Raw genomic sequence first — 27,536 nt, forward strand, 5'->3', positions numbered from 1 at the left:
AACGCGTTACATTGGGTATTTTTGTATTCTATATCCTTTATTTGATAATTTTATAAACCTTTTCAAAGCTATATTGTTGTATAAAATATAAGTTTATTTCTTTTTGATTGTTAAATATTATTATTATATATTATTTCAGTCAACAAATGTCTATCTTAAGAAATGTAAAACTGTAATATTTCTATGATTGTAGTCATTTTGGAGAATTCCTTTCGCTGTTTTTCTTATCATTTCAAGAGTAAGTTCACCAAAACTTTTAAGAAAATCCTATGATAAAACGTGCATCTCATATCACAATTTAAATTACAGTGAAACCTGGGTTTTCGAACGCCTCTCAGTTCGGACAAATCAGTGTTCGACCAAAAATTTGGAGAAATTCTTGCTTCGCTGTTAGGTCAAAGAATCGGAGTTTGAACGCCAGTACGCTAGGGTGCGATGCTGAGCGGCGAACGGGTGTTTTAGCCCCTAATTATGCCCCCGAAGAAGGTTGGTGCAAGCGGGACAGGTGAAAAAAGACAAGTTGTTCGCACAACTATTGCCTTTAAGAAAGACATAATAGCTAAATGCGAAAGAGGTGTACGAATTTCCGATCTTGCTAGTGAATACAGCATGGCTAAATCTACTATCAGTAGATTTATTTTTACACGTTCATGTTAGCGTAATCTTTCGTATAGAAGCTTACACTAACGCGAACGTACGATTAGCCTGGGTTAGCTTCATGTTTACGTTCATGGTAAACATTCAGGGTGTTGGAACAGATTAAAACGATTTTACATGACTTTTAATGGCAAAAACGATTTCGGTGATTGAACAAATCGGTTTTCTAACAGGGTTCTGGAACGGATTATGGTCGAGAACCGAGGTTCCACTGTATATCAAAATAATATGTTTGTTTTTTTAAACGAATAAGTATTTATTAACTTTTATAATTTCGAAACTAGCTTCTCCCTCATGCCATGAGGCTCCTTAACTCCACCCAGGGGAGTAAAAGCCCACATGAAACCCCACCCCCACATTTGCATATTACCCTATTTTTATGACAGTGTGTATTTTTCGTAGCACTATTTAAATACTCTATAGCAACACATTACAATGGGTATTTTTGTATTCTATATCTTTATTTTATTGTTTTATTTTTTAACACAAGGATACTGCTGGAAGTGTGAATGGCCCTAAGGGGATGAAGAAAGTATTTATCTATCTAGTTTTGTGAGAACTTCACCCTGGGATGCATGACCCACCAGTACATACACTCTTCCACGAGTAGGGTCGATCATGAGTGGGGAAGAAAATCTAATTAAAATACTAAATGCATTCTGTCATGAATATGTTTTAAGAAGACTACCCGGAACAAGTTTTATTTTTTGAAGATTTTAAAGAAAAACATCTGAGGGTTAATACGAGTGACGGGGCCGTCGGACTGTTAAGAAGTATAGACGTGTCTGTGGGATGTCACCGCTCACTCACTGGTCCTTAGGTTAGGAATCAAGCCAAAACCTCAGCCCCAGAAGATTCAAAAGAAGCGAACAAAATGTATGACGCTACAAAACAAACGTATATAATAAGCATTGTGGAAAAAGGAGAACTCGGAGGAAATTCTGCATTCGATTTCCAGACACAATTAATTTTCTCATTCTATTGCGGGTTACATGCAACAAAACACGGTAGGTTTTGGTAAAGAGGACATTTTGCAGTGTGAATCTGCAGCATGATACAAAAAGGGACAGTGTGTTATATTTGACCACTAGATGTCACTGTATTGTGTGGTGCAACTAAAAATGACACAAAAGCATAAACAAACTACATTGAAAAGTGACCAAAAAGCGTCATTTAGCTTGAAAAGAAAAAATATATAAAAATATAAAGGAAAAATAAAAAAGTGAAAAATAATTGAAAAAATGGACAGAAAAAGAAAAACTAAAAAGGAAAAAAGGTAAAAAAAAAACCTGAAATATACAAAGAAATTGGAAAGAAAATCGCAAAAAAGGTGAAGGGATAAATAATAAAGAGGGTAAGAAAACGAAAAGAACAAAAATAAAAGAAATAAGAAAAGATGAAAAAAGGGAGAAAAAAAATGAAGTAAAATTGAGACGAGAAAACAGAAAATAAAAAAGGGAGAAAACAGAAAGAAACAAAAAGGATATAAAAAGATATACATTTTTAAAAAAAAGGAAAACAAAAATACGGGAAAAAAATTAAAAAAAAGGCAAAAAATTAGACAGGTTTTGGGCTTTTCAGGTACTTGTAGCAGCAAGATGGCAGACAATGTCAACTTATTTCTCATTTCTGCACATCAAGTATTAAAAATAAAACATGTTTGTATAATAATCCATGTTTTTTGCTAATAATTCAAATCAGTATTGGCGGATATAGATTAAGGGTTTTTTTCACCAGTAGGAGGCACTAAAAACACCCTTTAAATTCCAGATGAAAAAGGATGACTGATACTCTCCATTAACAGGACAAAATTTTCAATTTTTATTCGACCACAACTTGACTTTTTGAACAGATCAATAAAGATTAAAACATAATGTATATAATATTTCAAATGAGCCAAAAGAAGCGTTTTGATATTCTTTTCCCTGCTTTATGACCTCAATTTCGAGGTCGACTTTGCAAAGTGGGCATGGCCAAAGGATGTGCTGATTGATCAAAATCCATTTGGCGGACACATCGCAGGTTCGCTTACACCTTTGAGCTTTGTTTTGGGACTCGGCCAATCACGCCACAGCACCGGTGCCAATCTTTTAGTGGCGGGGCCTCGCAGAAAAGGCGGGGCCTCAAGCAGGAAGTGCGCATTTTATTGGTAGCAAGGGACCCAAACGCAAAACAGCGACTTCTGGTTTGCGATGTTACCGGCTGCCACTGTGGCTGAGGAGGCGGGGCCTCATAGGAGAGGCGGGGCCTCACAGAAGAGGCGGGGCCTCAGGCCGGCCTTCTTACTGCAAGCTTGCCTACATGACGCTTACATTTTATTTTTTCTTCCGCCACCGTTAAAATCAAAGCTAGATCGCTTCAATTAGAAGAAGAAAACGAATATTAATTGCGGTTGGGTCGGGTGTAGGGTTGGGAATTCAAAGAGGAGGCGGGGCCTCAAGCAGGAAGTGAGCATTTTATTGGTAGCAAGGACATAAAAGCAAAACAAATGGAGCGTAAAAGGCTCAAATGTTAACGGCGACCGCCATTTCCTCTCTTGGGAGCGTGCGGGGAAAAGGAGGCGGGGCCTCAGGGAGGAGGCGGGGCTTGAAGCAGCAAGTGAATATTTTATTACGGCAGCAAGGACACAAAAGCAAAACAAAGTGAGCGCAAATAGCTCCTGGTCTGAAACGTTAACCGCGACTGCCATTTTCTCTTTTGGGAGCGGGAAAGAGGTGTGGCCTCAGGGAAGAGGCGGGTCTTCAAGCAGGAACTGAGCAATTTATTGGGCAGCAAGGACACAAACGCAAAACATATCGAGCGCAAATACCTCCTAGTCTCATGTTAACAGCGACTGCTATTTCCTCTCTCGGGAGAGTGCTGTAGAAAGGAGGCGGGGCCTTAAGGGAGGAGGCGGGGCTTTAGGCAGGAACTGAGTATTTTATTGGGCAGCAAGGACACAAACGCAAAACAAATCGAGCGCAAATAGCTCCTGGTCTCAAATGTTAACGGCGACTGTTATTTCCTCTCCCGGGAGAGTGATGCAGAAAGGAGGCGGGGCCTAAAGGGAGGAGGCGGGGCTTAAAGCAGGAGTTGAGCATTTTTTGGGGCAGCGAAGACACAGAAAACAAAATAAAGTGAGCGCCAACGGCTCCTGGTCTGCAATGTTACTGGCTACTGCTGTGGCAGAGGAGGCGGGGCCTCAGGCTAGTTATCCCACGGCAGGGTTCTCTACTTGATGCTCACTTTTAAAAAGCAGTCTCAGCGTTAAAATCGAATCTGCGCCTGGACGTCTACACGAAAAAGTATTAGCGGGCTAAACCAATCAGTGGGCGGGCTGAACCAATCAACTGACGGGCTGAACCAATCAGCTGACCGGCTCCACGATAGCACCGCCCATCACGCTAAGGAAAAATACGATGAACACCGACCTCATCCACTTTTTGAGACGTCCTCATAATCTTCCCCGTCCGAGAAAAACAAAGTTTAATGTGGAATCGAATTTCCGGGTTGACCCGACCACCGGTGGGTCCTCGCTCCCCTTCTCACTCCACCAGAAAGAAATCCGGCGCGGACCGGACGGCCATCGCCGCCACCGGCGTGTGCGCTGCATGGAAGTGTGTGGCAAGGGCAACGCCCACCAGGGGGGGCGGGGTCGAGACCTCCCCCGACGCCAGCGAAGGTCGTTCAAGGTGATACGTGTTAGCGTTAGCGCTAGCTCAATGAGGCGGGTTCATGGTGCCGCGTCCCCGCTTCTGCTTCTGCTGCAAAAGCAGCTGCTCCAGCGCCGACGGGCCCGGTTGCATCATGGAACTGGACCAGATGGACTGTGGGAAACAAAATGGACGCCGGTCAATGCCAAAACGCTTGTTGTATCGCTTTCCAGGGAGCAACGGTGACCTTGAAGCTGTCCAAGAGGACGCCCGACGACGACTCGTCCATCGGAGCCTCCTGATTGGACCAGGAGCTGCCGCCGGGCCGCGATTGGTGCCAGCCGGCGTCCGATGCTGGTAAGTAGTCCAAGCCGAAGCCGCTGGCTCCGCCTCCTGCAGCCGAACACGCAAAGAAGAAATCAAAATGGCCGTTTTCAGTTTTTTTTTTTTTTTTCAAACTGTGTGACTAACTTGTGTGCTGGAGAAACTAAAAACCCAAAAACTCTTAATGTTTGGTGTTCCTGACTGGCCACTTCCCATGAGGGGATATGGCTTTGGTATATAGCTAGAAAAAAAAACCTTCACAAAGTTCTACTGTTAAGACCATCTAAAAAAACTAAAAATAAAAAAAATTGTCTCTGGTGTCTTTGGACAGCTCTTTGGTCTTGGCCATGTTACAAATTCAAGTCTTACTGATTGATCTGATTCAGGATGATACATGGAGTCTAATGGGCGGACTAACAGGTCTGTCAGGGTCAGAATTCTAGATGATACACAGGTGTTCAAACACCCTTTTGTAGCTGTTTACCACAAATAGTTAAAAAAATCGTTCATTGTGATTTCTGGATTTTTCTTTTTAGTTTATCTCCCAGAGTCGACATGCACCTAAGATGAAAATTGCAGGGCCCTCCATGATTTCTATTTGGGAGAAATAGAAAAATAGCAGGGTGTTTAAATACTTTCTTCACTGTGTATATATATATATATATATATATATATATATATATATATATATATATTACATAAACACTTGAAAAATATTTTTTAACACTGCTTCAAAAAAACAACATGAAACTTATCAGGGCATATTGTTTTTCAAACATTGAAAAGAACAGTGTGTCTTGATATTTATGAATGAAAAAAAAAAGTGCCTTAGCTCCAAAAAGGTTGAAAAATCCTGTGTTACATGACAATTTTATCAACTTAATTCTGTTTTGTTAAGTTTTGAGGCTGTCATGGCATTCACATATCCGTCTTATTGGGCTTTCCTGACAAAACAAACTAAAAAACATCTCCAAAAACACACTAAAAAGATCTAAAAACTAAAATGCCATCTAAAAAATCTAAAACTCCGCTTTAAAAACAAACATGTGCAAGGATTAAAAAAACCTCCACAAAATGAGAGGAAAAAAACCTATTAAAAATATTTTTAAACAAATGGTTTAGTCCGTTCAGCCACCAGGGCACAGTTCATTTTCACCGTTGCGCTTTGTTTATAGCGAGTTACATTTGACTATTTCATTTCCAGCCATGGGAGAGAAAAAGAGCCGGCCGGGGCTCCAATTAGGATCGAAAAAAAAAGCAAAATAGGAAAGTTCAGGGTGAAGTTTCACATTTGGCGGGGGAATACGGTTAAAGCTTGCCTACTAACATCTAAACTTAAAACTCACTTCTACTCCATTGCATATGAATAATAACCTACTCTTCTTGTCGGCTGAAAAATAGTCTGTGTAACATAGTGTACTAATCTGTGAAGCCCTTAGAGACTTATTGTGATAAAGGGCTATACAAATAAAAATGACTTGACTTGACTATCCCCGCAACCAGGGGTATCACCGTTTCACCAACTCAGAAGACGGCAATAAATGGAGATATGGAAGAACTTCTTGTGATTTTGATTCGAGGTGCTGCGATAAGAATGAACCACTGTAAAGTAGGCTTAAACGTATTTGCTCAAAAGTGTGTATTTCTAATCAGATTGTATCCCGTTTCTTTGTTTAAAAGTGTTGGAACTGTCCCAGGGGGGAGGGGCAGAGGGAGTTTCTTTTCCTGTTTCTTTGTCTTCTTCAATAAAATACAGCGCAGTAGGGGAAGGGTTTTAGAAGGGGTGCGGCCGGAAAGACGAAAGCACCCTTCACCAACTGCAGTTGTCTAGAAAACTCAAAAAGTCTTAGCCTGAATTTCCTCCTACGATTAGACAATATTTTATTAGCTCTCCCACATGTAAATGGTTGCTTTAGACCCGACAACCAGAGGAGCCGTTAACGATGGCAGACGTGAAGGACATCCCAATAAAGCCAAAAACATACGGGAATGAATGTGTTCGGTGACAACTGTCTAAAAACGTTTTGAAAAACATTCTGAGATCGAGACAAAGAATCCCCGGATCGCCATTTTATGCATCCGGCGACCAAACCAGCACCGCCTGTGGATGACAGTTAACCGACTTTTTACATTTTATTATTTTCATTCATTTGTTGTTATTTTGTGAACTTGGCTAGTAAAGATTTGTAATGTGGGATGACGCATTGCACTGAAGAACAACGGCGACCAGATGATGAAGGTGCTGTATCCGAGTCAGATCAGAAGGCTTCTCCTGCTACTGGTAAAAACGGAAACCACTATCATCTATTTCATGTGGGGGAGCAAACCCGTACTAAAAAAACAAAAAACAAAAAAAAAACAGCTTGGAAAGGGATGGGGACTGCCAGGCTGTACTTGCCCAGTGGTGTACCTACGACCCAAGAGATTCGTGAACCGTAATGTAACTTCATCTTTTACATGACATTAGCCTTATTTCTACTATGAACATTAGTGAACCTACAGGATAGTGACGGTTGAATTAGAGGGGGGTTCTTTTTAAAACAGATTAGTCCAGTTTCAATTCAATTTTGATTCACAAAGGTTTCATTATACAACAACACTCCGGTTACCGTTTTAATTCGTAAAGTGAGCTACCACTGTAAAATAAAGAGCATTCAATTCTGCACTTTTGTCAGACCGGCTCGGCGTGCACGCACCGGTCTTATCGGCCTTCCATCGGTCGATGGGCCGTCGCTCGCGGCTGTCGGGCGTTCCGATTGGCCCGAAGTTGGAGAAGGGCGGGGCCGCGTTCGCCGCGTGGTTGTGAGTGGGCGGGGAGGACGGCAGGCTGCTGGGATTGGACGAGTGCGGGGACTGGCTGGCCGGCGTGCTGTGATCTGAGGAAGGAGATAGGGTCAATTGCCATTGTGGGCGGAGCTTAGCAGCGGGATCCAATCACCTGAGCTGGCGGGCAACGAGGGCGACCAGGGCGTGTACTCGAAGAGCGAATAGAGAGAGGTCTCCTGGTGCATGACGGGAGTGTCGCACTTGGGACCGCACGCCACGTTTTTGCCGTAGGCTTGACTGAAGATGCTGTTGTGGTTGAATTCCTGATTGCACGAAAAGAAAATCATAATTATTATTCAACACTCCTAAGATAACAAATAAAAGGCAGAGAAAATATATATTGAGGGTTTGTACATCTTATCAGTTTCTCGAGTACCAAATCATGCTGTTCTACGCATCTAACTGCGGTTGCATACGAGTGCGGGGACTGGCTGGACCCGCACTTGTTAGCATGTAGCCGTTAGCATAACTTGTTCGCACGTATCCGTTAGCATAAAGCTGTTAGCATGTATGATTTTTAGATCTTGAGTAAATCAGGAATATATTTGTGGTTCTGAACAGTGTCTCAACCCTGACGCTTCATAAGAGAACACTGCACAAAATAATACCAGCGGCAGTTTGAGGGAAAAAGAAATGCAATGGGCAACAACAATTTCAAGCTTTTACAAGCACTCCACACAAAATTCTAGAACTTCTCAACCCTGAAAAAACACAATAAAATTCAAGCATTTAAGGATTTCAAGCCCGTGTGAACCCTGTATAATGTTCTATTGGAATCTTGCCCCACATTGTTGGGTAGGGTTACTTTGACTTGATTACTTTCAATTACTTTTGGATTACTCCAATACCAAATATGCTAATAAAAGACAAAAGAAACTACGACATGACAAAGTCTCTTTCTCATATTGAAGGAAGACGACTTTGATGACGTCAGTTGTAAGGCGGAAGATGCGGACTGTTTACCGTGCTTACTACAAGTACGGTATGTTTTTTTAACAGAGCTGTTTACGGTGTTGCGAGCGTGTTGCTAGTAGAGTTTTGCTACCCTTCACAGGCACGGTTTGGGATGAAAGTTATAATATTATTATTAAAGCTTTGAAAACTCTCTCTGTCTTTCTTTGTAAATATGTGTAACCATGTATAATATGTATTTGCAACTGTATATTTTTGTAATGTATTTATTTTAGAAACTTATTCTGATATGTTTTGTACGAGCAAATGAGAAAGAAGTGGCGGGGCAAACGCGGGCTGACGGGAAGTGGAGTAAAGGTGAGACGTGTTTGTGGACGCGGCAGACAATAGTGGATATATATTTTTCCCACCCTTACCTTTGGAAATATACACTTTTTTCCTTGGATTACTTTCAACGGGCACCTGGACTCTGCAGGTCTGCATTAAATGTTAAGTTCCGGTATCATTTTCCGATTAATTTGCCGTCTGTGTTTTTTGGACTGTATCGGGTAAGGATTAATTTCGTGTTTGTATTGCGATTTTTCAATGTGGGCGCATGCGGCTAATATACAGGTGCGGCTTGTGTATGTAAAAAAATCGGTTTTCCTCCCGAAATGTAGTGGGTGCGAATATAATCAGGTGCGCTCTATAGTCCGGAATTTACGGTACTTTGTTATTGCTAGAACCAGGTTCAAAAGAACAGATACATCTTACTTAGGTTTTACGAATACATGCTAACAACTTGACCGGGGATTCTGTGCTATGGAATTTGTTATGGATATATATTACCAAGGCAACATGGTCGTTGATTTTAAAAAACCTCATTTAGAATAGGGCCAGCTTGAATGAACTTGCTAATACCGGGGCGGTTTGAAAGAAAAAAAAAGAATAAAAAAAGAATATTCTATAGTTACTCAGTCCTTGAGTAGTTTTTTCGGCTAGTACTTTTTTAATTTTACTCTAATCATTACTTGGATGGCCAATTTTTACCTCTACTTGAGTCACATTATTGTGAAGTAACAGTACTCTTAATTGGGTAAATTTTGAGCTACTGTACCCGACTCCGGATGAGTTTGAAACGGCGCTAAGAGACGAGTTGAGGAGCTAGGAGAGGGGGCTCACCTGCGCGGACAAGAGTGCGGACGATTGGCCGAGCGCCTCGGGGCCGCCGTCCATCCGTCGCCCCTGATTGGTCAGCTGGAAAGATAAAGGACACCGCGTGAGGGACGACGAGGACGCGGAAGTCGACGGCGACGGACGGGAAGCGGGAAAAGGAAGTCGCGGAGCAGGGAAATGGAAGTACGTACAAAGATGTCGTGTCCGGGAAGCGCGCTAAGAGGAGCGGAAAGAGCCCGGAAGAAATCGTGCGGCGGCTTAGAAAAGAGCGCCCCGTCGTTGTCCTCGACGTCGGCCGCCAGAGATTGCAGCAAGTCGGGGGGCAGAAGAGGCGAGCGGCCGCTCTCCTGATTGGCGGGGAAAGGAGGCGGGACCAAGGAAAAGGGGGAGGGACAAAGTCAGACCACAGCTCGGGAGGGCTTTAAAAAAATGACTATTTGAACCCCTTAACTTATCGGACTGTTGAGAACCAAATACGTGTCTGTACGATGTCACCGGTCTAGGCCACATATCCAAGGTTCGTACACATTTTGCATAGCCAAATTCAAGCACTTTTCAAGCACTTTCAAGGCCAATTGAAAAAAAAATCTGGTGTAAATCTTGTATATTGCAAAGCAATAAATATATCTGCAATTTACCTATTTGATTTTTAATCTTGAGTGATATATTGTACAGTCGTATGCAAAAATTTGGGCACCCCTGATCATTTTCAAGATTTTCCTTTACAAATCGTTGGTTGTTCGGATCAGCGATTGCAGTTAAATATATCAGATAGAAGACAATCACAGTGATATCTGAGAAGTGAAATGAAGTTCATATGAGTTGCAGAAAGTTTGCAATAATTGCTTTGACAAAAGTAGACAGGTGCATAAATTTGGGCACCCCAACAGAAAAATGACATCAACATTTAGTAGATCAGCCTTTTGCAGAAATAACAACCTCTAAACGCTTCCTATTACTTCCAGTGAGGGTCTGGATTCTGGTTGAAGGTAGTTTTGACCATTTTTCTTTACAAAACATCTCCACTTCAGTCAGGTTTGATGGTTTCCAAACAAGGACAGCCCGCTTTAAATCACACCACAGATTTTCAATAATATTCAGGTCTGGGGACTGAGATGGCCATTCCAGAACATTGTACTTGTTCCTCTGCATGAATACCTTAGTAGAATTTGAGCAGTGTTTGGGGTCGTTGTATTGTTGAAGTATCCAGCCCCGGCGCAACTTCAGCTTTGTCACTGATTCTAGAAAATTGTTCGCAAGAATCTGCTGATACTGACTGGAATCCATGCGACCTTCAACTTTAACAAGATTGCCAGTGCCTGGACTGGCCACACAGCCCCACAGCATGATGGAACCACCACCAATTTTCACTGTGGGTAGCAAGCGTTTGTCTTGGAATGCTGTGTTCTTCTTCCGCCATGCATACCGCCCCTTGTTATGTCCAAATAACTCAATTTTAGTTTCATCAGTCCACAGCACCTTATTCCAAAATAAAGCTGGCTTGTCCAAATGTGCTTTAGCATACCTCAAGCGACTGTTTGTGGCAAGTGTGCAAAAAAGGCTTCTGACGCATTACTGTCCCATACAGCATCTCCTTGTGCAAAGTGCGCTGAATAGTTGAACGATGCGCTGAATAGTTGAACGATGCGCAGTGACACGATGTGCAGCAAGATCATGTTGTAGGTCTTTGGAGATGGTATGTGGGTTGAGTTTGACTGTTCTCACCATCCTTCACCCTTTCTTATCTGAGATTTTTCTTGGCCTGCCACTCCGGGCCTTAATTAGAACTGTGCCTGTGTTCTTCCATTTACTAACTATGTTCCTCATAGTGGAAACTGACAGCTTAAATCCCTGAGCTAGCTTTTTGTATTCCTTCTCTAAACCATGACGTTGAACAATCTTTGTTTTTAGGTCATTTGACGGTTTTTCTGAGGCTCTCATGTTGCCACTCCTTAGAAGATGCAAAGAGGAGAACAACTTGCAACTGGACGCCTTAAATACCCTTTCTCATGATTGGCTCCACATGTCTATGTGGGTCAAGGTTCAATGAGCTTATCAAACAAAATCTGATCTGTGTTCCAATAATTAGTGCTAAAGGTATTCAAATCAATAAAACAACATGGAGGCCCAAATTCATGCACCTGCTTACTTTAGTTTAAGTAATTATTGCACACTTTCTGTAAATCCCATAAACTTCATTTCACTTCTCAGATATCATTGTGTTTGCCTGCTATATGATATATTTCACTGAAATTGCTGATCCGAAAAACCAATGATTTATAAAGAAAAATCTTGAAAATGATCAGGGGTGCCCAAACTTTTACATACGACTGTATATACTGTATGTGACTGGAAAGCGCCGACTGTCCCATTGTGAAGAGTTGGATCTCTTTTGCGCACACTTTGAAGCATTCTATGCATGGATTTGCAACGGTTTACCATGTGTTTTGTTTTAGAAAGTCTGACGGAGGCGACATAGAATTGGAAGGCGGAAGCGACGGGTTGTTTAACGTGACAGTGACAGAGGAGGAAAATGTCATTGGATTCAGAGATTTGGAGTGAAAATGATAGTTTGGTAAGCATGTTTTTTATTCTAGAGTAGGCTGAATAACTCTTAGTATATTACGTCTTTACTGATATCAAAAGGCGTGTCATTAATTTATGTTCGTATGCCATATAAACTTGTTCTGATCGTTGCTCTCTATTATTTTGAAATTGCCTTTCAAGATGAAATGTGTGTCTTTGGTGTTGGGTTTTATCAAATACATTTGCCCCAAAAACGCGACTTACACTCTGACTTAAACATGTCCGGTGACCATAATCGACAATGGAATTTATCGCCGACTATTTCTATTATCAATTTTAGTCGACAACATCGAGGAATGGTTGCAGCCCTACAACAGGTAATTAGCAAAGCCGAGCCGTTAGCATCAAACCAGAGCGCAATCCGATCCCTGTTTGAGTGCGTGCGTTACCTGAAATGGGGTCCCTCGGGGATCCTGCTCGTGAGGCGGCGCTCGCTTGGTCCTGTCATCGGATGCCCTGAAGGAGGCGGCATCCCAGTAGGGCGGGAACTTGTGCTTTTTGTCAGAGCCGGGCGCTGCCTGCTGCTGTTCGTAGACTTTGAGGGCGTCCTGAGGGGTCAGGTAGAAGCTTTGCGGCTTGAGCGACATGTGCACCGATGCCGGAAGTTTATGCAGCGCCGCCTGCTGGGCCTGGGCTGGACTCCACAGCGCCGCGTCCTGCAGGAAAGCCTTGAAACGACACAAACACACCAAACGTCACAACCACAAACAAGCTAGCACCACCAACTGCCATTGGAGGGCCCCATAGGTCATCAATGGCCATATAGGGATGATAACATTATTGCGCTTACTTACAATAAAAAATGCAATTCTATTTTGACTACTGAACACTTGTAAAGGATTTCGCAGAAGATGCCAGTTATCTTGATTATTATTGTGAAATGTTGCCGTCTCTTGGTAAATTGAAAAAAATAATAATAAGAAAGGGCTCGGGGAGGACCTTTAAAAGTTTTGTTGCCTTTATATCAGGGGTGGCGAACACGTGGCTCTTGGCCGATAAGAATGCGGCTCTTTGCCTCATCATATTTTCTATATACGGTGGCTCTTGTTTCATGGTTAGTTTTTTTGTGTGTATTGAGGGTGGACACTTTCTTTGAAATCAACACAAGAACAATACTTGTTGTATCGTAAGGAGAGGAGTGTGTTATGGGAAATGTGTTTTTAATTGTGTGTGTCCGTCTGTCATGGCAGGTCAGTGCGTGGTGTGGCTCTTTGACTCGCACAGTTAAAAATCTTGGCTCTTTGTGTCAAACTTGTTCACCACCCCTGCTCTAGAGCATAGGTGACAAACTCACAGCCCGGTGTACAATTTTATCTAGCCTGCAACTACTCATCTGGTCTTTTTTTGTGGAACATACCTGCTGCAGGTGTGTCGGACTGTTGGCCATGGGCACCTGCTGGCCGGGCTTGGTGGGCGACGCCCCTTGCAACTGGGAGGGGGCCGGTTGTTGGCCAGGCCCCGAGGGCCTCTGTTGACTGTAGGGGATATGCGAAGGTTTGCCCCCGCCAGCCGCCTGCTGCAGGAAGGGGGCGGGCACCGACACCCCGGCCGAGAAGGCGAAGCCCGGGTTCACCTGCAGGCCCGCCGGGAACGCCACCGCAGGAGGGATAACGAAGGCCGATGGTGGGAAGCCTGCGAAACAAGACACCGGCCGGCGTTCAAGAGACCGCCGTTTTTGTGTTCAGGGGCGAGTACTTACCGGGGCGACTCGGCAGGGGCGGGAAAGCGGCGGGATGATGGATGGGGATGAACTGAGAAGAACAGGTGGTGGCCTGCGTGGGAGGAGCCAGACTCTTCTTGGCCTCTGACACCTGAGTCTTCCTCACTTCAACCTGAGCTTTCACCTGAAAGGAGGAGGACCCAAAATGGAAAAGGACCAAATCAACAAAAGATGATCAACGAGAACATAGGTGTTGCCAACTAATAAATTGATTCTGTCTTTAATATTGGACACCTACAAGAGAGATTAAATAGGATGCCAGTTCCTTACTTTGACTATACATCATTTTCACTCTTTGTGAAAAGTTTATCATGCTTTTAGTTTTAGACACCTGCAAAAGGAATGCATAGGATGCCAGTTCCTTATTTAGACCATTACACTTCACTGTTTGTAAATTTTGACTATTATGCACTGTTTTCATCACGGTCACAATTGGTGACAAGTGTATTCTGTTTTAAGTATTGGACAGTTGCAAAGGAGATTGGATAGGATACCAGTTCATTATTTGGGCTATCATGCAGTGTTTACATCATTGTCAAATCCTGTGGATTTAATTTTCACAACCTTTAGCGCAGATCTGTTTTTTTTTGTAATTCCGATTTTAATAATAAAATAATTTGATGAGCTCTTTTTTTAAGTCAAGTTTCATTTCTGCTTGCGAACAATGAAGAGTTAAGTTCTGTTTTTACTATTGGAAAACTCCAAAGGAAATTGCATAACATGGTTGTTCCTTATTTTGACTATTATTGTATGTTATTTTGACTATTATGTACTATTTGCATCATTGTTACTTTCGGCTAAGGCAGATATGCTTTTTGCAATTCAGGAGACTTAAATAATAAAATTACTTGTGGAGCTCTTTGATAAAGTTTAATTTTTCCTGGCTTACAACAAAGAATGTAGAAGTTTAGGAGATAAATTAACTGAAAGGGCTCAACAGACGAGTTATTCGACATTGTGAGTGTTTTTTACAGTTCTCTCCTGTTCCTTGTCCAAGTTCAAAATTTATCGATGTCTTATCTCCTTATTTGGAGTGTTTACTCAATTATAGATTTAACAGTTGGTCCTTCTAGTTTGAATTTTACATCTTGATGGTTCTGTGTAATTCTCTCCTATTCTCATGGCCAGTTTAACAGCCATACGTGTCTTCTCTCCTTACTCGAGTGTCTACTCAACTTTAAACGTGTCCAGGGTTGCTACAGCTTAATGCAAGTTAAATTCAAGACTTTTTTTATGTCTCTTTAATGCCTTTTGAAATCAAATTAAAGACAAAGTTGACAAAAAACAGTTGAATTTAACAAAACACAATAAATAAAAAGGATGTTTACAGTACTTAATGGATCATCAGTCAAAACTGCAAGATAACTTAATTCCAGATAATTTAATTCCAAATAACTTAATTCCACATTAGTGAATTTTTTCTATAATGTTGAAAATTGACCGAAAAAACTTTTTTTGAAAAACATACCACTGCTGTATTCATGACCAATATGGACAACAACATTTGCTTGGAAAACACAAAACAAGTAAACTTACTCCCTGGATGCTGAAAACGAATAAATATTACTAAATTTTTGTGTTCACATTTTTAAGACTTTCGACAATTGGAATTGAGACATATTAGTGCAAATCAAGGCCTTATTATTACAATAATGAATTCAATGCCTTTTAAGACTTTTCGAAGGTCTGCGGGAACCCTGGTCTTACTAACCTGCTTCCCAGCCTCAGAATTTTTTTCCTGAGCGGCTTTCTTGGTCTCGCACTTCCTTTTCCCGTCCCTCTTGGGCTCGTTTTTACCCGGCGGCGGCGGCTGTCGCTCTTTGGTGCCGTCTTTTGTTGGGATCGGTTTGATGTTTTCCTTGAAGGTGACGACGGGGCGCTCGGCAATGTCGGAGTAGGATCCTGTGGTTTTTCCTGCCGACAGCACCGACTTGAGGCCAGCGTTGGCGCCCTCGCAAGGCACTCTCTCCCCATTGGACGCCTCCTGCAGCACGCAGGGCTCCGCCTCCTCCGGCTCTGGGATGGCCTGCTCGGGAATGTCGGTGAGGAAAAGCAGCAACCCGTCCTTGTTGGCGCGACACTGAATGAGTCTATAAGAAAACATCAATAGAATTGTCTTTATCATCCATGATCACAGCGTAGTAAACATTGACTGCAACGAAATTAGACACAACACTTAAGACAAAAAATAACTGAATTGCTATGAGCTGCTGCACCCGTGCATGTCGTTATCTTGTTATTGTGTAAAAAAGCCAACCATGTGTGTCATGGGATAATTTTTTGATTGGCAGTTGTTAAGTTTACAGTTCAGAAATTAGAAACAAGGACATTAATGGATTTTGAACTTGCAAGGGAACAGGGGGGAGAGCCCAAAGCTCATATGAAATTCCAATATGTTCTAAAAGACCTTCCCTGAGCCCCTTTTTTTAATTTCCTAGGGTTACAAAAAGCATATCTGCGTTAAAGGGTGTAGAATTCAAAGATCAGCAACATTTAGTGGCTGAAAATGACGATGTGAACGGTGCATAAAACAACAAACAACATCGGGCAATAATAGTCAAAGTAACAAAAATGCACCCTATGAGATCTCCTTTGGAAGTGTTTAACATTAAAAAGAGAATAAACTTCTTAGCCATTTAATTTTAAGGCCTATTTGAAATGATGACAGGAGAAAAACATTTTTATTATGGTGGCGTCCTGGTCACAGCCTTCATAAAAAAAAATAAATAAAATAAAATAAAGATCCGGAAGCAAAGCCAATTTTAAAGTATAACTTAGTGATGTAACCATTGTCTGATCGGACAACTTATTTACGCAATTCTGGTTTCTGGAAGCAAGAAAATGTAGCTAAGAAAAACGTAGTTAGCTGCGCTCACCCTGGCTGGTTTTCGGCGATCCATTTTCCAAGGGCCACAAGTCTCTGGTGACGCGTTCGCAAGAGCAGCGCTTCGCGGTCCACCGGAACACTTTGGTGCCCTTTGGTGAAGTCCACAGACCTGAAAGGGCGAAAGCATTCTAAAAACCCAGGGGGCGGGGATAACGGTGACGAACAACTTACCTGAGAGCCGGACGGAGCGCTAAGAAGCCCTGAAGCTCAAACTCTTCAGGCAGCGGCGTCACTGAAGACAAATACGATAATTTGGACCTGCTCCTTTTTCCTCTTATAAAGCCTGCCGCATACTTGGCGCCAATTGCGTGAGGAAATTGTTGGCTGTAGAACGTCATTTCTAAAAACACTCTAAAAACCCTAAACTGAAGAAAAAAAACCCGCACAAAAACTCGACAATGACTCAAACACTCCAGAAACTAAAAAATCCATTAATGCCAAAGAAAAACTCAAAAACGATTTTACATTAGCGTGGTTTTCCTCCAAAAGATCCATCCATCCATTTTCTGCACCGCTAATCCTCAATAGGGTCGCGGGGGTGCTGGAGCTCATCCCAGCTATCTTCGGGCAGTGGGCAGGGGACACCCTCAACTGGTTGCCAGCCAGCCACAGGGTACACAGGGACAGACAATTCTCTCGCTCAATCGCACCTAGGGACAATTTGGACCGGCCAATTAACCTAACATGTATTTTTTTTGCAATGTGGGAGGAAACTGGAGTGCCCGGAGGAAACCCACGCAAGCAAGGGGAGAACATGCAAACTCCACACAGGAGGTTCGATCTCACGACCTCAGAACTGTGCCACACATGCGCTAACCACTGCGCCGCTGTGCTGCCCGGTTTTCCTCCAAAATATGCCCTCTGAAAATGAAGCAAAATGCTAAACGCCAGTGAGTGGCGTCACAACACTCTACGTACCAGAGGATGTTGTTGTGTTCTGGTCTTTGGGCTGGAAACTGTTGAGGATGGACACCAGCCATGGCCACACACTGAAAGTAAAGAAAGACCAAAAAGCGAATTAGCACTGCTACCAGATGGCATAAACAAAGGTTGACTCACTGCTGCCTCTGGTGGACGGGAGCCTCGTGGAAAACCGCGGGTTTCAGGCGGAGCCAGTCCAGAGAAACCTTGATGGCCGGCAAAGGACACTCGCCTGTCATCTCCTCCTCGTTGCGGTTCTTATTCAGGAGAACCTGGCTGCACATGATGCCCAGGATGGACACTGAGGAGAGAAGGAAAGGCCGTGAAGATGCAAAATAATCCAAGCGATGGCGTAAGCTACTGCCATGTTGACAAGTGTCGTTCTTATAACACTTTTCTAAAGAATACAGAGTGCAAGAAATAAGAAGAAAGAAAGAAAACGCATCAACTAGTTTGTCATTTTCTGTAGCAACTTCTTTAGTAAACTGAAACCAATGCCAAAAGGCCCCTTCCGGAAAACCCAAAATAGGGGGATTTCTTTGAAACAGTTAAAAATGACCACTGTCAAGCCAACGCCCAACTACTTTTTATATCGTAGCTAATCCCGGCTAGGCTCGATAAAGTTGAGAAAAAGGCATGTCAGGGATATTTCAAAAAGGAACGACATTCTAAAAAAATTACCCATAAACAAACAAAAACATAAATAAACCTGGTAAGTTGAATTAGTTTTAATATTGGATACCTGGATAGGAGATTGTATAGGATGCCAGTTTGTTATTTTGACTAATAAAGCACTTTGTTGTTTGTTATTTTCACTGGTATGCATTGTTGCTGTTCTTTGAAAACCACACCCTTTAGATCTGCTTTTGTAACCAAGGAGATTTAATAAAAAGGGCTCTAATTTCTTATCTGAAGTTTGGGCTCTACCCTGTTCTCCATGGAAATTCAAATCGATTGAAGTCTTCTGTCTTTATTTCGAGTATACTTTTAAGCTTATCAACTGGTCTTTAAAGCCAAATATTGCACATATTGAATGCTTTGTACAATCATCTTCTGTTCTCCTTAAAAGTTCAAAATGTATTGATATCTACCGAGCATATGTTGAGTGTCTGTCAAACTATAAACTTATCATTAGTTTCTTCTGGATCTGAATTAGTGACCTTAAGAACAGGTTGGATTTTTTCCATCTTGGCGTTTTTTTCACAGTCCTACCCCATTCTACTTGCAACTTCAAAATCCATTGATATATTCTCTACTTATTTTGAGTGTCTACTAATGTATTAACATAACAAAACCTTAGCAAATGCTTTCAACCTGCAATGGAAGGTCAAAGGGGCCGAATGTGTTCCTTACTGTAAAGTGCGAGCAACTGGCCCCAGCTGATGGTCTGCTGCCCGTCTGCCATAGTCTCTCGCAGGTGATGAAGCTCAAACAGGTTGATGACCGTCAGGTGGACCAACTGCTGGGAACTGAAGGCTTTCTGAAGGATCAGCCTCTGCGTTCACAAAAAAATAACACATCAGCATCCAAAGGCGGCTTCTGAATGAGGCACTATCACCCTCTTACTTGGAATTGCTCCTCCAATCGTTCTCGGAGCGCATCCAGCTGCTCAACGCTCTTGCTGAGGTAGACGTGTCCGTGGAACTTGATGAAAGCCTTGATGAAGTCCGAAACGCTCCACTTGCCTTTCATGTCCTCACGACTGAGAAAACATCAGCTAGTTTTTACAAAGAAATCCCAACAAAGTTGTATAGAAAATACCTTGGGACCAGTGACGTGCAGTGAGGTTGGTGTCTGGTGAGGCACGGTTAGATTTAGAAATGAATGAAGCTACGTCTTATCACTAGATTGCCAGAGCAAGAAAGCAATCTGCACTGTATCATGGGAAAAAAAATGTTTTTTTTGTCTTACCTAAAATTATAAATGAAGTCTATTTGCTGCTCCTTTTGGATAAAAGCATTATTAAATATGTAAAAAAAAAAGGTTCATGCATTGAGGAAAAAATGACTAGATGGCTTGACTTGCTGTTAGCATGCTAATACTTACTAAATCTGTTGTTTAGGGTGCCAAATCAAAATACTTCCCATCATTGCCCTCTGCCATGGGGCAAGTGAATTGTGTGCCTGACTCTGCACCTGCAGACTTTCAGCACAGTAATACACTACATAATGCTCCTTTTGAATTAAAGCATTAATAGATAGGTAATCCTCTATTGTTAAAAAGTCTGTGCAACAAGAAAAAAGGTGACTGGACAGTAGGGCTGCAATCAAATCGATATCACAATGTAACGCAGTGCGATAGTGTAACCGCAAAGCACTGCTTTTTTTTCAATGATTCCTGGTTCCTGTTTGTTATTTGTGTGATGGCGTGTTTGGCCAACAGAAATTAGTACGTTTCGTGGTTCAACAGCGCCAGCCAATGAGAAGCAGGTTTTATTGGAACCAACCAATAAAGACCAGGAAAGGTTTGCAATGCGTGTGTGAGCGACTTTGATATGCTGGTGTAAGCTGCCAGTCAGTCATGCAGAGCGTGCACAAAGGACTAACAAAACACAGCCACGACTCGTAGCTTTAGTGGCTCGTTACATTGAAAATAAAATCATTAAATAAATTGGACTCTGAGGAAAGTCAGAAAAGCGCAAAGAAAAGCTGACTGAGGCGGCGTCGGATGGGAAAGATAACAGCTAGGCTAACAACTCTCAAGACACTGCTGCCAAACGTGGGTGGTCACCAATACCAGATCCATTACCCATGAAAGTGACAACTTGGGGCTACTACTCATGGAAAAGTGCTACGTTTGTGACTCTCGCATTTTAATCATCACAAAGACCTTGCAGAGGTCGTGGGGACACTCTAGCGCAGTGTTTTTCAACCTTTTTTGAGCCAGGGCACGTTTTTTTTACATTGGAAACATTTCGCGGCACACCACTAACCAAAAATGTTGTAAAATTACACTGAACAGTATGTTTAATTACAATATAATTTATAATTCCCCCAGTTTTTACAGCACAGACACTTGACAATGACATAATATTTGCAGAAAATGATTCAGAAATGTTTCATAAAATGTTAAATTTTAAAAAGTGACATTGGATAATTTCTTACGGCACACCTGACGATCTCTCACGGCACAGTGGTTGAAAATCACTGCTCTAGCGTGTATTTTGTCAGCCGCTCTCTGAAAGGAATAGCCCTCCTATTTCGTTGTCCTTTTATATAGTCACTATAAAGACCATGTATTCAACTGCAATTCTGTTTTTATTTGTACATCTATAGTTGATATTTTGTCACAGTCGCATACTCTCAGTCTATGTCATAAGTTATGTTTGCATGTCAGTATGTTTGTTCTCCACGAAAAAAAAAAAAACTTGCAAAGGAAATGCGCTTTTCATTTAAAATCGAAAATCGCATTGGACTCGCAATTTAGGTCTGAAAAATCGCAATTCGATTTTTTTTCCAAAACGGTGCCGCCCTAATAGACAGCTATCACTAACCAGTTGTTTGGGGCTGAAGAGTGCACCAAATATTAATCCTTGGTCCCAATATTGTTCTCTGACACGAGGCAAGAAAATTGTGTGCCTCACGGCGAGTCTGCTCAGCACAAAAATACATTATATACTCATTATATTTATAAGATCCTGTGAAAATCCAGCCATTTTATACATAAAAAAAAATCCCCAAATGGTCAAGTTAAATAAGAAAGAACTTTAACACTAAATAATCTATTTCTTTTTAATACAAGTATATGTTTTGTTTTCCTGATGACAGGTGAGGTACTGCCTCACCTGCTTCCCACGACTGCACATCACTGCCTTGAAGTCATTCATGACGTGTAAATTTATGCTCAAAAAGTAGGGCAAATAAAAGATGAGACAAAAATATTTCAAACTAGAAAAACATTTTCTCAACCGCTTCTTCAAACACGGTAACAAGAAAAACATGAGCACTGGGCTAACCTCTCGAGAGCCTTGGAGAGCGCCTTCTGCAGGTTGGTGGAGGCGGCAGGAAAAGGGAACTTGACGGCGATGCTGCGGCAATAGTAGAAGATGGTGGTCAGGTGGTCTCCTTTGGACGATGCCAGGATGGCCAGCTGGTTGTACGGTTGACCTGAAAGATTGCATCATTTATATTATCTTGCATTTTGGCTACAAACCTTCTCCCACTTTTGTTTCGAATAAAAATCAAAAAGGGTTGCAGATTGCTCGTGCAGTTAGTGTTTGTCTCTTGAATTTATGTTCTTCAGCTGAGCGAATCTACAAATGTGGCAACCCCTTTCAGGTATAGCACCCCGACGAGCGATTATTGACCCAACGTGGCCGCCACAATGCAGACTCACCATTAGAAGGGACGAGTTGCGCGGCGTGTCGGTAGTAGGACTCGGCCTGACTGGTCTGGTTGCGGTAGCGGGCTGGAAAGATGCAAAAAAAAAAAAAAAAAAAAAAAAAAGAGCGTCAGACGCCATCGGGCGAGCCTCCCAGTGGTTCTGCCTCCTCACCGATGTCGCCCAAGTGCACAAGGCAGTGCTGGCAGATGTACGAGCACGAGCTCGGTTGCGGCGTCACGATGCCGCCGCTCGTCTTTCGGTTGCTGATGATGCCCAACCACGAAGATTTGACGCGGCACGGCAAGTCCACGTTGAAGACGCTGCAAAGCTCCTGCAACAGCTGCACACATTTGCCGTGTCAGGTCACAGCACCAAGCACTGGGGCTGCAACTAACCACTACTTTGAAAGCCAACTAGTCACCGATCCCCACATAATAATTACATTTTCTTACATATAGGATGAGGATTTAATGATGGGTCGAATGATAATAAACACAAAAAATGGCTACAATGATAATACATCTTTTATTAAACATACTCCGTATTCGTAGAAAAATTAAATAAAAGTGCCAATCAACCAGCACAGTGCTCGGTCAGTAGAGACATAAAAACATTATCTGTCCTTTTTTAGGGACAGGCATATAAATCATGAATTAAAATCAAGTCAACATTTTTGTATCCATGTAAACCAAGAACAGGCTCATTTGAAACCAAAAATTGATGTGCAGTTTCTCAAGTACATTCAGTGGTCAACGGTAAAGTCCATGACATAAGAACTTCAACGGTTTTATCAACTGATGTTCGTTGCAACGACAATGTTGATACAGAAATGAAAACGAGCATCTAGAGTTGTACATATTCAAGTTGTAAACATGGATAGTGTGTTGTAACCTGGACACAGACCATGTTTACAAGTGACAAGAAGCTCAGGGTATGCAAGCGTTTCATTTCAAATATGTTTGTCAAGCACAGTCTGGCATAATGCACACGTTCTTTTTTATAGTCAAATATATGTGTATAAAATGTACAACGCATGCCATAAAAACTGTATTGATTTGAATTTTACCGAGGCGAGACAAGACTCCGTTTTGTTTAACTGTCTGACCGCTTTCTTTACATGTTGGTGTATAGCCGAGATACAGCCATGATAGGTAAGGTCTGCTTTGCAAACTTTAAAAGCTGTATCCATGCTAAAATGCTCTCAAACATTACAAGTTTCGGTACTCGTGCTTGATGATGACACTATCGTTTCTGTATGTTATGGCTCGAGACCAAGATGCCGTTGCACATAATCATCTCTCGGCAGATTATAATCATGTAAACTGCATCACTCTGATGGATTTTGTGACTGGTACAATAGTCAACAATGAGGTTCACGGTCGACTATTTCTATTTTTGATTTTTGTCGACAACGTCAACTAATCTTTGCAGCCTCGTTTATCGAGGCCACGCCCACATTCAGAAACAGTGTGTGTGGTATGTTAAGAGCAGTGTTAGCACTAACAGGTTACAAAGAAACATGTTCCTGGAAGTCAATAACTTTTGTCGGTAATGAGTACTCTAACCTGTTATTAATAACATTTTCGTAACTCTACTGTCATTGCTGCATTGTGCGTTATTCTTGTACTTGTAAAATGCAGATCATTACAATGTCCTCTGAATCCTGGAAACTGCTACTCCAAATTTTAATCTGCCAGCATCATTCACCGAAGGGTAGCTCTAATTATATTTTCCTACAGTACAGCAGAACACAGTTACAGCGGCGCCATCTTAAGCAAAGAGTAAGAGAATGCTGATATTCTCCCTATGGTATATACTCACATCAAAGGCAGAATTTAGGACTTTTAAATAAAAACGTCAAATCGAGGGTTCGGCTTATATACACATATTGGGTTAAGTCATCAGTAGGGAATGGTCAGCAGCACGTGGGGATAAAACAATACGGAGTGCCCCGGTTAAGGATTGGTTTGCAAGCACTCATTGCACAAGCTTTACTGCTTCCACAGGCTTGAGTACACATTTTTTCAATTCATTTTATAATGTAGCCATTTTAAAGCAGTTTTAAGGGGTCTGCTAGTGTACACGGTCATTTGCAGCTGGATAGTTACTTTCAGAGCAATGCGCTACTTTTTGGTGTCAGTAATCAGGGGAGTAACGGATTTACTTTTAAAATGAGGTAAAGAGCAACTGTAACCGCTTACAGTGTTTTGTTCACATGATTAACACTGTCTGTAGTCGCAGCTGACCTGTGTGTAGAATCCGCTGGCCGCCTCCAGAAAAAGGGACAGGTTGGCCTGGACCTCGCTGCGGTTAGGGTTGGCTCGGTTCTTGGCCTGACTCTGCAAGGTGGTGATCTGGTTCTTGAAGGCGTGGTTCCATCTGCAAGGACCACAAAAAAAGTCACAAACCCGGACGCTTGACAAGCTTCTTACAGTGAGCGCCGACCCCTTACAGGTCCTGCTCCACTTTCTTGTCCAAGGCATACTCCAGGTCCGTCACCAGCATCTTCTGGTACAAGTCCTGCAGGGCCTGACGCGATGTCCACACCTCGGCCGTTGGCAGCTTCGAATCTGCCCAACGCCGAAACATGTGTGATTGGAGGCTAAATAAGAAGTACCTAAGTAAGACAGACCGCCTACTCTAGACTCCCAGGATACGACATCCGCTCCTTAAAACATTTTTATTTTACTAATTGATCACCTTTGTGAATGCTGTTACTTGCGCAACTTCTCAGGAACTCACACATATTGTAAATATACATATTATATATCATAAATATATTGTTTTGGGTGTCCTTGTTGTTACATTTACATTTAAACTACATTTTAACACTGCTACATTCATGTTAAAAAATGTTTTCATGGAGCCACCTGAGGGCCTGCTACACTTTGGGTCTACACGTCATACTAAATGCTTATATGAGCAGGGGTCGGGAACCCGCAAAAATGATTTCATTTTCAACTTGAGAAAGCCACATACATACATCTGAAGACAAAATTCAATAACACCGCCGAACCTGCCCTCAAGACAAAAGCTTATTTTTTTTAGCACATTTCACTGTGATGTTTGATGATTGGATAAAATCTATGAAATAAGAATACACCAGAGCCTGTGTCCTATATCAGTACAAATATACCACTTGAAATTCTTTAGTGTGTAGCGGCTCATCGTAATTGTCATTTTTGTCCTAAATAATGGTTCAAAAGAAGGTGCAGGCAAAGTTCCTATATAAAATATGTCCCAAAATACTGCAAATGAGGATGCCAACGTATTTACCTTCAGTGAAGGCAGTGCTATGCGAGAACAAGGAGTACACGCTTCCTTTATTGTGTGTAGCTATGCCCATTCCTACTAATCACCCATTCGAATTGCTCTGGGTGCTTTGCTAGACCTTCTGGGTAAAAAGTTTGTTTTGAATTTGAAGTTGGTTTAGTGTTTTTTTAGTTTAAGGTATCCCAACAATGAACATATATTGTTTAGTAAGCTTCCAGATAAAGGATTGTTTAGTTTGTGACACCTTGACTGTAAATCGTCGTTAAAATTGTGGCCAATCAATACTAGACCAAAACCTTCGGTATAGTCTGGGCTTTGCGTGTGTGCAAATCGGTGCTGCCATTAATTATAAGATGAATAAGTGCACAAGTTCTAGTTTATGTTTGAGCTATAAGCAGTGTCTGAAATAACGTCTGCCTGGATGCCCGGGGCGTGCATCTTTTACATTGGGCGTACAACTTACTTAGCGTCTCAGCCCGGATGGCCGACAACTTATCAAAAAAATAAAAATGTTTTTTTTTTCAAATCAAACGTTTGCTTTTTTCCGATTTCGAAATCTTCGTTCGGTTTGGAAATTTCGGTTTGTTTGGAAATTTGCATACTCGGCAACCAATCATAAACCTGCATCCAATAACTTGGTGCTTCCGGACTTTCCCGAGCGTTATAAGGTCATGCATTTGCATATCATTTCGATGCACAGGGAACACAAGAAAAATTGAGAAGTGGTCAGGAATCGAGCCAAAACCTCAGCCCCAGAATATTCAAAAGAAGCTAACAATTTATGACGCTACAAAGCGTAAACGAACATTAAAAGCATCATGAAAAGAGGAGTTCACGTGGCTTGTAGCAAATGACGCAACGCAAACATTGCATTAATGAAGATGAGTCAATACAGGTACATACTGATGGTTGATGGAAAACGGCGATGTCATATACATGCAAAGAATGTTATAAGTAGTTTTATAATAAACTTCATTTTAAAGTGTTGTTCTGTTATATATTCTGATAATCAATCCTCAACACTGTGATTAGTCGTCTTAGTGTTTCAAGTTGATAAAAATGGCGCAGAGTTATCTGCCCTGGTGTCCGCTAACTTTTTCTCATGAGTTTCAGACACTGCAATATGGACTCATGAAAAGAACCATAGGTTCCATACAACTGGCGTAGAGGCTAAATGTAAACAAAACACACTGCCATTGAAAACGCCACTGCCCCTAGTGTAGTGAAGGTGCAATTTCACTTCACTTTGAGGACCATCGGTTTAAGGTGCTGATGAGAAATTTCAGTTTGTTTAACTTGATTTGCTAATGCCTACTTAAGGCGGAAATGATTGAGAAGCAATGAACCAAGCAAAGACAAGACATTTTCGATGCTCTCCAGTTTTGGAACTTTTTCCCATGCTGTTACCATGGAAACAGGTGCTGAGTGACGTTAAGGGTGTGATGGACGTGCTCACCTGTCATGTCCGCCTTCAGGGCCTCCGCCTGCCTGCTCGTAAACACAACACAAGAGCATCCAGTAAGACATTTAAAGTATGACGTCACTATGACGTCATCACAAATCCAAAAGGCCGACTGTCAGAATGCACGCTCGTGACGTCACACAAGCTCAACGTTAGCAACAACAAAACAGTATAGCTACGTAGCAAAATTGCATAGAAAAAAAACAAGCGTCATATTTCGGAAATATGTCGTTAATTTCTATTAGATAGTGATAAGTAGTGTGACTTTTAAGCATAATATGATGACAGCGACTGTTTGTTGATGTTTGACGCTAGCTTAGCAGCCGTTAGCTTTAGCTTCAACACGCCACCGAAATAGAAGCGAACGCCGGCTTGGTGGCAGGCAAGGCGGCCGTGAGGAAGAGCGTCGGCGGGGAAAACGTACCGTAAGAAGTTGGAGCAGAGGCTCATGGTGACGGCTCGTCCCCGTTTAAAATAGGACGGGCGAGCGGGCTAACTGCGCGGACGCCGCCGCAGCCGCCGCCATATTGTTGCCGCTTCTTGTCATTTGGCATTGGCGAACGAAACGGCTCTATCAGCCGCTTTTTGGGAGTCAACGTCGGGAGCCGGTCACCCACCAATAGGGAGCTGACTCCTCTGAGAGGATTTTTTTTCTCTCTTGTGATTGGTCAATACTGTATGTATTGTTTTAATTGGATTCGGAGTTGTTGACTGTACCAATTTTTGTTTCTGTTTTCTTTCCTTTTTTAAATGTTGTTTATTTTCCAGCTTTTTTACTTCCCTTTTCTTTAGTTTTTTTGCCCCGTTTTCTTTTTATTTTATTTTATTTTGTTCCTCTTTTCTTTCTTTTTTTCTTAA

At 42.0% G+C, this 27,536-nt stretch overlaps 1 protein-coding gene across 3 annotated transcripts; it reads right to left on the minus strand.

The window, feature by feature from the left end:
• Positions 1 to 3,093: 3,093 nt before the first annotated feature.
• Positions 3,094 to 27,253, minus strand: smg7 (SMG7 nonsense mediated mRNA decay factor). 3 transcript variants are annotated; one of them, XM_088350606.1, is made up of 23 exons: positions 27,103 to 27,253; positions 26,673 to 26,704; positions 24,396 to 24,513; positions 24,190 to 24,322; positions 22,115 to 22,283; positions 21,956 to 22,027; positions 21,576 to 21,726; positions 19,187 to 19,322; positions 18,974 to 19,115; positions 17,759 to 17,921; positions 17,618 to 17,688; positions 16,871 to 16,931; positions 16,689 to 16,808; positions 15,524 to 15,902; positions 13,792 to 13,936; positions 13,450 to 13,724; positions 12,482 to 12,760; positions 9,698 to 9,853; positions 9,513 to 9,587; positions 7,552 to 7,702; positions 7,310 to 7,489; positions 4,537 to 4,682; positions 3,094 to 4,463 (listed from the first exon to the last, which is right to left on the minus strand). In XM_088350606.1, the coding sequence occupies exons 1-23, from the start codon at positions 27,126 to 27,128 to the stop codon at positions 4,356 to 4,358; spliced, it is 3,288 nt and encodes a 1,095-aa protein (XP_088206732.1). In that variant the 5' UTR covers positions 27,129 to 27,253; the 3' UTR covers positions 3,094 to 4,355. The 3 variants fall into 3 exon arrangements, with proteins under 3 accessions (XP_088206732.1, XP_088206733.1, XP_088206734.1); XM_088350607.1 differs by lacking the exon at positions 9,698 to 9,853; XM_088350608.1 differs by lacking the exons at positions 9,513 to 9,587; positions 9,698 to 9,853.
• Between the last annotated feature and the right edge of the window lie 283 nt (positions 27,254 to 27,536).

The sequence above is a fragment of the Urocampus carinirostris genome, chromosome 1, assembly GCF_059441175.1.
Source record: "Urocampus carinirostris isolate Australia breed hairy pipefish chromosome 1, RoL_Ucar_1.0, whole genome shotgun sequence".
In the NCBI taxonomy this organism is placed as follows: Eukaryota; Metazoa; Chordata; class Actinopteri; order Syngnathiformes; family Syngnathidae; genus Urocampus; species Urocampus carinirostris.

Coding starts and splice junctions, on each gene's coding strand:
- smg7 (XM_088350606.1), bottom strand. CDS start 27,128: ATGAGCCTCTGCTCCAACTTCTTACG. Junction 17,689..17,758: donor CCCGTCCACCAGAGGCAGCA/GTGAGTCAACCT, acceptor CTTTACTTTCAG/TGTGTGGCCATGGCTGGTGT. Junction 9,854..12,481: donor CCCGAGGGACCCCATTTCAG/GTAACGCACGCA, acceptor CCCGCCAATCAG/GAGAGCGGCCGCTCGCCTCT.